Below are 11,846 nucleotides of genomic sequence, written 5' to 3'. Positions count from 1 at the left end.
AAATAAATAAATAAGGAAAATAAATAAATAAATAAGGGTTGGCGGTTTGCCACTTGCGAATGAGACTTATAAGCATATAAAGCTTCTATTCTTTGGGTTCTTCCTAAGCAAAGCTATCATGGGCTGCTCATGGGAAGTCAATAGCAAGTTTGGTAGGGCAAATAGATTTTGAATAATCAGCCTAGACAGCTCTATTTTAGACTCACACAACTACCCTATACTATTTTTAAATGGTTAATTATATTTAGTATACTTGTGTATAACTATTATATAATTATTAGAGTGTATATACGCGTGAATATTACCCATCTGCATCTGTTATTCGTAATTATCCGCACATGCAATTTGTAAAAATCACTATCTGCATATGCGGATGCGGTTATTAACCGTGAATAACCGCATCCTCATATCATTTATATATAATAAATATTATATTTAATAAATTTATCAAAACAACGCCGTTTTGAATTAGGTATATGTTATATTTATATTAATTTAATTGGTTATGTTGCTTTCTCGTGTAACACTTGGGCAAAAAGACAAAAGTAATATGAAATTAATATGTTTTCAAACGATTAGGGCCTAAAAAAAGATTTAACACAAGCCCAAAATGCTACAAAATTGTCCTAAATTATTTTTAGAATCGTTTAAAATAAGTTATAATAGAGACCACAAAATGCCCAAAAAACTAAAAATAAGCACAAACAAGCCATTACTTAATATGCAGATAGCGGATAATAAACGCAATATCCGTGCGAATGCGATTAGTAAAAACGTGATAAAGACACGGATATCTAAAAGTGATATCCGCATTTTGCAGTTGCGAATATTACAAATAACAATATTCACATGTATGTAGATCTCTAATCATTGGATGACATGATAATAAAAATTAACACTTAATTTTTTTGCTCTTACGAGTGTTGATTCAATAGTTAATTTTTATTATCACACCATCCAATTGTAAGAATGTTGTACTGGAGCCTACTACGAGTAATATTAGGATCCCTTTTTTCATTTGGATGAAATGATTTTTCCTTTACACCTTTGTGGAGACTTCTTCCACTCATTGCGAAGGAAAAACCATTTCATTTCGATGAAAAAATAATGGTCCTTAATATTGCTTGTATACCGGAAAGCATTATTATATATATATATATATTATAAAAGTATTCCAATACTCATGTAGACCATGCATATGCATGAATGTAGACGAAAATTAGACATGAATGAGCACTTGAGCAGCTCGGCCCACGACTAAGTAGGTAGTAGGCAATTTAATCAGGATTAAAGATATGATTAATTGCTTGCTATGCATAGCCAGGTTGGTAATTAATGAAGACAGCTCAGTTTCGAGGGGTCGATTCAACCAAAGACTTCTCTTCTCTTCTATTAATTCTCTCTTTTGACTTTTAGCATTTATAATTATTCTACACAACGTATCAAATACGCATTTATTTATATATCTCTTCGATCACTTCTCATAATCGACCACACATATTTTAGTAAATAAATAAATTAGTGGGCCCTCACTTGAGTAACAAAATTATTGGTTTAGAACTGCCAATATTTCTCTTTATACATCATAAATGTTATTTTCATTTTTTTATTCAATATATTAATATAAGTTTTGACCCAAAAAAAAAGAAAAAAAAAAGAAGCTAAATGGCTCAGAGGTACACATGATTAGTGGTATCTGTGTTTAATGAATATTCTCAATTGGTATTTTCATTAGCCTTTCGCCTATTTTTTTAACGGACTTTCAGGTTATCCACATTAGAATGCTGATACATGTCTCGATTGCCACGTGACCACGTATCACATATGATAATTATGCTTTCAATGCCGCATAGGATGAGAAAAATGCGGCATTAAATCATATTATTTTTCAGGAAATGAATATTTTTTTGAAAATGTAGAATTTTAAAGGTTAACATGCGATTTTAAAGATCAAAAGTGTGATTTTGCCAAATACTTAATCGCGTTTTTAAAAATCATTTTTCTCAAATCACACATTTTAAAATTGTTATTTTTAAATCATATTTTTTAAAATTGCAAATCCAAACGAATCTTAAGTGTTTGACAAAATTGCAGTTTAACTTTTAAAATTGCAATTTAACTTTTTAAAATTATATGTTTTCTAAAAGGTATCCTATTATTTATGATTTGCAAAAACAAATTTTTTAAAACGCAAATTCAAATAATTCATTTTAATTTGATGTCAAACGGACCGTAAACGAGTTAGCCGCCAGGAATTAATCAAAGGCTGTTTGGCGAGCAAGTCGTGAGCGGCGCAGGAGAAAAAGGCAGGCAGGCCCGCAATGTTCGGTTCCAAAAGCATATTGAAAAATACAAATGGAAGGCGATGATTGGACATAGACGGGAAAAAGATTTAAAAGAAGAAATTTATAAGAAAAGTGAAAAAAAGGCAAAAAAAAAAAAAAAAAAAAAAGATTTGTGAAACGTCCTGTCTCGTTCCAACACGTAGACGACATGGACGAAGAGAATTGTCCGCCCAGTTAAGCCCCCCCCTCCACCTGTCTCTCTTTCTTATATTCATATTCAAACGCCACTCGCAGGCCTGGACTTGGTCGTCCCTCTCTGTTCGTACGTTTCCTCTCTTCCTCTTTTTGCTTTCTTTCTCTTACGTTTTCGATCGTCGTGGTTTCTACACAAGCGTTATATTTATGGTACAATTTCGGTTTCTTTTTTATTATTATTATTATTTTTTTATTTGGGGAATGCATGGAAGCCTTTAAATTTGATTCAGAGTCTTTTTTCTCTTTCTGGGGAGAGATCTTCTCTCTTAAGCCTTTTTCTTGCCGCTTTCTCTGTCTCTGTCTCTGCTACTTCTTCTATTCACAGAACGATTTCCTTCCTTCCTTGGTCTTTTTTGTTAATTGTCGGTTGCCCTCCTCTGCTCTCTCTCTCTCTCTCTCTCTCGTACTTTGTTACATGTTTTTCTTTTTCCTTTGTTGGCTTTTGTTATTGTAATCTTGGATGGATATTATATTATTGCTCATGGGAATTTTTGGATCTTGTAATTTGAATTTTTTCTTCTTCATTTGTTTCCTTTCTATGTTATATGGGTCTGTTTTGTTTTCAGATTTTTTGTTACTGGGTTTCATTTCTTCAATTTTGAAAACTGGTTTTCCGAAGGTCTTTTTCTTCCTCTATTTTATTTATTTTGGCAGACATGCTCTGACAGAAAAATAATCTGCATGTTCTATTTCTATATTTTGGAATATTAAGCCCACACCGAAACAGAAGCTAAACAAAAAATTTCAAACTTTTGGGTGTTTTATTTGTTTCCAATTCTTATTGTCATCTCCTTTTGTATGGGTTTTCTGCTTCTGGGTCTCTCTGGATCTAGAAATTCTGTATCTCTTTCTCTGGAATTTGGGAATTGAGTGCTGAACTTTCCAGGCTATCAGTTGTATAAAAGTTTTGATATTTATAATGTTAGAACTTTTTGTTGACCTTTCCATCTTTAATAGGGCCCAGTTATGACGACTTTTAGTGTTTTAATTTTTCATAATTTTTAGTTTTTACATTTCTATTGTCCAAAAATTACTGTTCATTCGTCGGTTTTGATTGCAGTACGTTACACCAAAAGAGGGGTTCTGCTTTGATAGTTGGTACTGAGGCAAAGGATTAGATTCCTGTTCGTACAAGTCGGGATTGGAGGGATTTTTCCCGATGCTAAATTTTGGCAGGCCTAGAACTCAGCCAAGGTCCACTAGATCTATGTCACTTGGAGGTAGGATTTCCTTTATATCTGTGATTCACTTGGATGTGTTTCGACATAAAACTACTTGTTGATAGTTCTTTTCTCCAGTCAAATGTAGGCCACTCAAAAAATATCTATTTATGATTTCATGAAAAATATGTGCAAATTGAGAAGTCGTGGTTTCTTTCTGGTTATGTACTGCTTACTGTGCAGTTCATTGCTTGAATTATATGTATACACTAAATATCCTTGCAGAGCTTTCGAGGATTTCTATATTTATGTTTGGGTTTTGTTTGACCTTGTACTTGTAGGCATGGATTACCCAGATCCGAAAAAGAAGAGCAACTTTGTGGGAAAAATTCTTTTGGCTGCTGTCTTAACAGCATTATGCATTCTGGTGCTCAAGCAATCTTCCAGTTTCAATACTCCCAGCCCGGTAACTTCTTTGTCTTATATTTAAATATCCTTCTCATTGTTAAGTACTTGTTTATGCTGATGGACTCATTTTCTTCCAAAATGTATGTGTTACATATATTATCCAAGGTCAAGCTCAATGCTTCGAGAATTGCCAGTTGCTGTTCTTGCTATGATGTGATACCAAACCTAGGCTATGTTTGCTAACTTTTTTGAATAGTGTTTTTTGTGTTTTGATTGGAAAAGAGATTTAATGTGATGGGAGTTGAGAAGAGTTTTTAGTGGGAATCACATTTGAAAAGTATTGTCTGTGGGGTCCACTTAAAGAAATTGTTTGGTAAACATTTTAGTGTTTTCATAGAAACAAACACTAAATATGCTTATTTTGAGAAAACACTTTCATATTTTTCAAGTGTGAAGGATGACTTTTTACAACGCTGACGAGGATAAAGGTGGCCATACAGTTACCTTTACCAAGGATAGAAGTGGCTATGTACCACCCCCTCCGTAGGGGTGGTTGCATGGCCACTTCTGAGCTGTTGGGGTGGTCGTGCGGTCACCTTTGACCAGGATTCTTATAAGGTGTGAGAAGTTTTCTAAAAAGTGTGTTGTGTTTTGTCTTTTGAAAAGTGTTTCGTTTGGTAACTATTTTCTGAAACGTGCGCTTCTGTGTTTGAAAAGTGAAACAACTTTGCAAAACACTTACCAAACGTATCCCTAATTCTGTTTGTAATTGGGTGACATATTAAACTGGAGCCCAGGAACCTATGCAATTTGAATCCATATATAGTGCAACTATTTATGGGAGAGGGCAGGTTTCATATTGATGTGGGAAGTTGTTGAACTTTGTATGACTGAAGACACCAATGGAACACCTATGGCTGATTGCTGCCATCATTCAGGCTGTAATCCACAAAGTTAAGTGAGTCCTGTTTGATAAAATCATCCTCAATGAGGAGTGCAAAGTGGGGCTTATCATAATTGTATATCTATACTATACTTCTGTAGTATTGGTCAAATACAAATATTTGATTATCTTGATGTGGATTATAACAACAAATTCATATCGTGGTTTGCTCTTTAGTTTGGAGTTTATGAATTAGCATTATTTTAGTTCCTAAGATATATAAGACATCCCTACCAATAAGTAATGTGTTGTTGACTTGTACACGACACTGGTTCTTTGTGTTTTTGACCAGTTTGGATGACCACATAAGGTCTTCAATTGATTGTCACCTGCATTGTACTTTATGTAAATTGTCTATGGTGCAAACTTTTTGTGTGAAAGAATTGTGTCCGATCAAATTGTTTTTTCTTATCTAGATTCGACTTTCACTTAATCATTACGAACTTATACATAGATCTAAAACTTTTAAGGATTATCTACAATGTTTATCTATATATTTGTTTTTTTGTTTTGATTGTTTTTCTTAAAGTACAGTTCCTTACATTGTTGTCCAACTGTTTTGGGACTCCAATTCGACCTTTCCCTAAATTTGATTAATTGTTTGGGTGCAACCCCCCCCCCCCCCCCCCCCCCCCCCCCCCCTCCTCAAATAATGATCAATTTGATTACATTGGATAAAAATATAAACTTGGATATAAATGACTTATTAGGGTATGACTTATCAATTGAAATGAGTTTTGACATTTCCAAATCTGAAATGTTCTACAATTTTTATTCATTTCCTTCAGTTCTCCCATCATGAACCTGGGGTAATGCATGTCCTAGTAACAGGAGGTGCTGGCTATATTGGTTCACATGCTGCCTTTCGTCTTTTGAAGGACTCATACCGTGTAACTATAGTGGTAGGCCTTTTTGCAGAATAAGTATGAATTTATTTTTTATAACTATTTTGCATTTGCAGTGTTAGTGACATATCTTTAAGATTTTCCCTTTTTGACAGGACAACCTCTCACGGGGAAACCTAGGTGCTGTAAAGGTTCTCCAAAAATTATTTCCAGAAGCTGGAAGGCTTCAGTTTATTTATGCTGACTTAGGGGATCCAAAGGCTGTATCCTTATCAATTATTATGCCCTCTATAAGATATACTTCACTTGAGAATTATTACTTAATATAAACAGCCACACCTGGAGGTTTCCTTAACAGATTTTTCAGGTTAATAAAATATTTTCAGAGAATTCATTTGATGCTGTTATACATTTTGCAGCCGTTGCATATGTCGGGGAAAGCACCCTTGATCCACTCAAGTAAGTATTGTCGTTTGATCGATGTCTAGCCTTTTTAAAAGGTCAACCTTGCAATGCAAAGTGTTCTCTTTTTGCTTTCAGGACTTCTACTTCTTGCATTTAGCACCTAAGAGTTCAATCTTTCTAGGGAATGTAGATTTTGTAAAACTCAGAATTATTCTTAACATGTTGACGTAAGAAAAATTGTAAACTATGCATGTAAATTTTGCTTGTTGATCTAATTGGGAGTTCACGTGGTATGAATAGATTTTTCAATGTAGTAACTTTTTGGCGGCAGTATGAAATAGCTCCCAATTGTGAGATTTGCTTGGATCGAGTTTAAGAAAGTTCAAAACTATGTGATTTAGGTCCAGTTCAAATGTAAATAAAGACGGTGCAAATGTTAGCATTTGAAACATAAAAAATAATAATAATAAAATAAACTTTTGAATTATGCTATGCTTGATATAAATGTGAAGTTAAAAGTTGGAGTTCACCTTTTCTTTTCTTTTTGTTTAGTTATAATATAATTCAAAAGGAAATGGGGCCTAATCCTAGGGCATGCCCCGGTGGAAGGGGGGGGGGGGGGGGGGGGGGGGTGTATCTTTGTTTGCTTGCCTCCTGCTCTTTCCCTTTCCACTTGGAAAAAATGAAAAAGGGGTTACCCGAGATGTCCTTAGGTGTTGGCTGGCTTCATTATATTGGAGAGGAGCTACATCTTCAATGGTTTTTGTCATTTTCCAAACAAACATGTCTTTTTTTTTATTACTATGACATGAATTTTTTTTTAATCATGCTTTGGCTGAAATAACCAAAATGACCATCCAGACATGATATTTTAATCATATCTCAATAAATTAACCAAAATGACCGTGTTTGGATAGAATGGAATTCTATTTTCAGTCCAGGTGTTTGGTAAAAAACTGAATTGTAGGATTGATTTGTGAATTTTATAAGTTCATTAAATAAAAATTTTATGACCTTTCTTTTATGTTTAGAATGCACAACCATTTTGCAAATCATCAAAAGTTGGGAAATTGGAATTATCAATCAAAAAAAAGAATGAGAAACACTTACAAAACTAGCAGAAGAATCTAGAAAAATGAAAAATCATTATTTTTATTAATATGGCTTAAAATAAAGAAAAGGAGTTCGTTTTTCTTTTCAACTGGAAAATCTGGTCACACTAAATACTTCTGTGTTGGCCAGATTTTGTTGATTTCTCTATTTGAGTTTATGATGGAAAAGTCCTATTGATAATGTAACTGATGAACTCTGAAAACTTGAAAAGCTTGAGAATTTGATAGATGAGATTGGGTCTCAATATATCTTAATGCTACATTTTAATATCCTTAACTTCTTAAGCAGGACCATGACACTTTTGAAGATCTAAATTGACTATTGAATACATATTATGTTTGATTTTGGTGGGAGATAGATAAATATATGAGATTTGGTCAAATGTCTGGTTGTGGATTGGAATTTCAGTCTGTAATTAGAAAAGCAACTCAATATTCTAGCTTGTTGTGGATGTGCTTTATCAATCAACTTCAGATCACAGGCATTTTTTGTATGCACATAATATTAGCTTGGTATGTAAGAAACTGGTTAATTTTGTAACTTTCTCTACCTAAGGTTTTACTTCATTTTAATCTTTGCTTGATCCCCCTTTCAAATAAGCAAGTAAAATGGTGCTTTACATAGTGATAACTTGTACACTATTAAAAAAAAAAAAATAGTGGTAACTCGTATATTATGCTGCTAATTATATCGTTACCTTGTTGTGCAGGTATTATCATAACATTACATCAAACACCTTGGTTGTGTTAGAGGCCATGGCTGCACATGGTGTGAAAAAATTGATATATTCTAGTACCTGTGCAACATACGGGGAACCTGAAAAGATGCCCATTACCGAAGAAACTTTGCAGGTGAGGGTTCTGAAACATGGTTTTCATTTTGTTTCAGTTCTTATCATAGTTTTTATTGGGAAAACTTGGTTCTGTTATTGTTAGCGATATTCTTTGTTTCGTTTACTTTCAAAATGACTACAAAAATTATTTTTGGTTTTATTTTTCTTCTTCCATCTGAGGCAATAAAATTGGTGTGGCTTGCTACAGCTATTTTTAATGCGTATAGGGTTCTATTGCTAAAAAAACTGATCAACGTTGTTGCATGAATTCAGGTCCCCATTAATCCATATGGAAAAGCTAAAAAGATGGCAGAAGATATAATCCTTGATTTTTCTAAAAATTCAGACATGGCAGTCATGATCCTAAGGTTGGTGTTAGCTGTATGCTTATTTTATATAAATCTTTCTACATTCTTTTTCCTTTCTTTTTTTTTTTTTTTTGGGGGGGGGGGGGGGGGGGTGTGTGAGGGGAAGGGTATACACTTACCCCCCATGAATTGACGCCTCTTTCACAGGTATCCCCAAACTACCATTTGTCACATTTGACTTCCCTCCAACTACCATTTTGGATGCAAAGAGACACCTCTGTTGGTTGAGGGCATTGAATCAGACGAAAAAAATGAGCACATGACATGCATGTAAATATTTTTTATGTGAAATGACGAAAATGCCTTTAATTAAGATAGTGAATTTACTTTAATACCTTCCAATTGGAAAAAAATCCAAAAAAATTAAAATTGAAAAAAAAGATGGGTGGCAATAGAAGGGTGGTTGCCACCCCTAGGTGGCGGTGGTGGCGAAGCATTTGCTTGGGTGGCGGACCACCCCTAGGGGGTGGCCGAGCTACTCCGAAGCACCTTTGGGGTGGTTTGACCACCTCTAGGACACCTGGGGGTGTTAGCTGGACCACCCAAGAGGTGCTTCGTCGATTCTAGTGGCTGGTACTTGTCAGCCTCTTGGGGCAGCATCCAGTGGGAGAAGCAAGTCCGCTACTCTGCCCAGATCCACCGATCTGGTGGCATGCCGGTTCCGGTTACCGGCACCTCTGGTTTCTTCTGGTTGCTCGAGTTGAAGAGGTGCAGAGACAGCGTTTTTGGGCTAGCTGGCGTTGAAGAAGGCCCACATGTCCCTGCTCAACACCCACGACACCTTTCAATGATGTTGGGCGAGCTCTTGGATGTGGTGGCCTTCACGCACATGATGCTCTTGGCAGCCCGGGTGGGCGTCAGGTACGCCATGGAGAACCCCCAATTAACCACTCCGTTTTTTTTCTAAAAAGTTTGTGAAGTTTTTTTTTTGGCTTATTTTTTTTTTTTTTTTTTATATGGAGGGCATTTTTGTCATTTGAAGTAAAAAATGAGCACATGCATGTTACATGCTCATTTTCCGTCGAATGCAATACCCTCAACTAATGGAGGGGCTATTTGCGTATAAATGGCAGTTGAAGGAGTTCAAGTGTCACAAATGATAATTTAGCAGGGTATGTGTGAATTTCTCCCATTATGGACAAAAAATTACTTCATAAAAAAAAAAGAAGCAGGGTATGTGCGAATGAGGTGTTAGTTCATAGGAAGTAGCGTATTCCCCCCTCCCCTTTTTTCCTTGTTTTTTCGATCATTTACCTGGATCCCTCCCCGCAGCCCAGCTTCCCAACACTCCAAAAGAAGTTTTCCATAAGAATTAAGAAATTTGATAAACCAGGGTCAACTATCCTGATTGTCACGGATCTCTTTTCTTTTTTGAAAATTTCAGATACTTCAATGTGATTGGGTCAGATCCAGAGGGCAGACTAGGTGAAGCTCCAAGACCTGAACTACGTGAGCATGGAAGAATCTCTGGTGCTTGTTTTGATGCAGCTCGTAGAATAATTCCTGGGCTGCAGGTATGCTGAATTCTTATTGCATGACACGCCTCTCTTTAGAGGTTGAAAATATGTTGGTAAAGTCATGACCAGCCTACTAAATTCAAATAATGGAGGCAATGCTTTTATTCACTCCATCCTGAAGTTAGTTGAAAAAATGAAAAATGAAAAACTGCTGGGGGATGTTTTGGTGATAAACTTTTTAATTTCATCTCCTTAACCAATGGGCTTTAGCTCAAATGGTACCTCCTCCCTTTGTAGCAAGGTGTCCCACAGGCTGCGTAACTTACCAATAAAAAAAACCCATCTCCTTAGAAGGAATTCCTCAAATTCAAAGAATTAGTTAGGCCACTCTCGAGAAATCTGAGACCTGGACATGGTTAATAGAATCTGTCGAGAGGTTTTGTCCATAAAAGTCAGCTGCTTAGGGTTTTGTCTTAACATAGTTATATCTGTTACAAACTATCCGCATTAGTCTTATCATAATTATGCATGCAGTTTGATTTGTTCTAACTAGCATTTTGGAATTTGCAGGTCAAAGGAATAGACTATGATACACCTGATGGAACTTGCATACGGGATTATATTGATGTCACTGATCTGGTGGATGCTCATGTGAAAGCTCTTGAAAAGGCAATGCCCAAAAAAGTTGGAATTTACAATGTTGGCACTGGAACAGGTAGGATAAACAGAAAGAACAATCATTATGCATATTGTATTGTCTTGTCAATGGAGGATTTAGTTGAAATCTGAGGCTTCTCCTGGGATCACGTTTTCAGGTAGATCTGTGAAGGAGTTTGTGGAGGCATGTAAGAAGGCTACAGGAGTAGAGATCAAGATTGATTACCTACCCCGTCGGCCTGGTGACTATGCCAAAGTGTACAGCGACCCGTCTAAGATCGCTCGTGAACTGAAGTGGGTAGCACGACACACCAATCTTACAGAGAGTTTGAGAATCGCATGGAGATGGCAAAAATCTCATCGTGATGGATATGAAACCCTTTAGGCAGTGTCTCACTGAAAGGATCACAGATTCACAGCATTCCATAGCAGAAGATTAATGGTAATGACCCCATGAATTGCTGATTTCGGCTGCTGCGTTCTATTGCTCTCTTAGAACGGGGGTTCATCAAAATTAAGATAATTTTTTTTTCCTGGTCAGAGTATGTCATGATGGGGGGTAGTAGTAGGATGCCGCCGCTCATTCATTACATGTATTAGAACAGAGAAAAATAGTTCAATAATGATTATTACTGCGCCCCTGATGGTGTAGTCATGTAACGACTACAGCGCCCTCTTCACTATCTTGACAAGCTCCTGTCAATAATAGTAGCGTCTCTTTCCCAGCTCACACTAGCATATTATAGCTACTTTGACTCATCAACCTCCCTGATAGCTTCAAGCCTTCAATAGTTCATTCTCTTTGCCTCTCTGCTCGCTCGTATTAAGCTCTGAATCGCGTGCATCGTCTAATGTCTAATGATGCACGTGCGTTTAAAGGCCGTAGAATAATTAGAAGAAAAAAGAAAGCAAAATCAGTCTACGTAGTTATACCCAAAAATGCAAAATGCAAAATTAGTTTATGCGGTTAAACCTTTCAACCAAAACTCTGATTTGAGGGTGCGTTTGGGATTGAGATTTCGTAAACAATAAGTGCGATTTTTAACCAAATCGCAGAACATAAATCGTTTGGGAACTGCGTTTTTAAAAATTGTGATTTGAAATGGTGTTTTTTTGAA

The 11,846-nt window shown here is 35.9% G+C and overlaps 1 protein-coding gene across 3 annotated transcripts; it reads left to right on the top strand.

Annotated features, from left to right (window-relative positions):
* Positions 1-2,502: 2,502 nt before the first annotated feature.
* LOC133868443 (UDP-arabinose 4-epimerase 1) lies at positions 2,503-11,458 on the top strand. 3 transcript variants are annotated; one of them, XM_062305343.1, is made up of 11 exons: positions 2,503-2,607; positions 3,601-3,760; positions 4,042-4,166; positions 5,840-5,953; positions 6,052-6,159; positions 6,264-6,355; positions 8,124-8,265; positions 8,520-8,614; positions 9,999-10,128; positions 10,642-10,786; positions 10,887-11,458. In XM_062305343.1, the coding sequence occupies exons 2-11, from the start codon at positions 3,700-3,702 to the stop codon at positions 11,111-11,113; spliced, it is 1,239 nt and encodes a 412-aa protein (XP_062161327.1). In that variant the 5' UTR covers positions 2,503-2,607; positions 3,601-3,699; the 3' UTR covers positions 11,114-11,458. The 3 variants fall into 3 exon arrangements, with proteins under 3 accessions (XP_062161327.1, XP_062161326.1, XP_062161325.1); XM_062305342.1 differs by having other exon boundaries at positions 2,568-2,690; XM_062305341.1 differs by lacking the exon at positions 2,503-2,607 and adding an exon at positions 2,770-2,902.
* Positions 11,459-11,846: the final 388 nt, after the last annotated feature.

The sequence above is a fragment of the Alnus glutinosa genome, chromosome 5 (genome assembly GCF_958979055.1).
Source record: "Alnus glutinosa chromosome 5, dhAlnGlut1.1, whole genome shotgun sequence".
Classification (NCBI taxonomy): domain Eukaryota; kingdom Viridiplantae; phylum Streptophyta; class Magnoliopsida; order Fagales; family Betulaceae; genus Alnus; species Alnus glutinosa.
The sequence above is the reverse complement of the archived record's forward strand: the minus strand, read 5'-3'. Positions and strand labels throughout refer to the sequence as shown.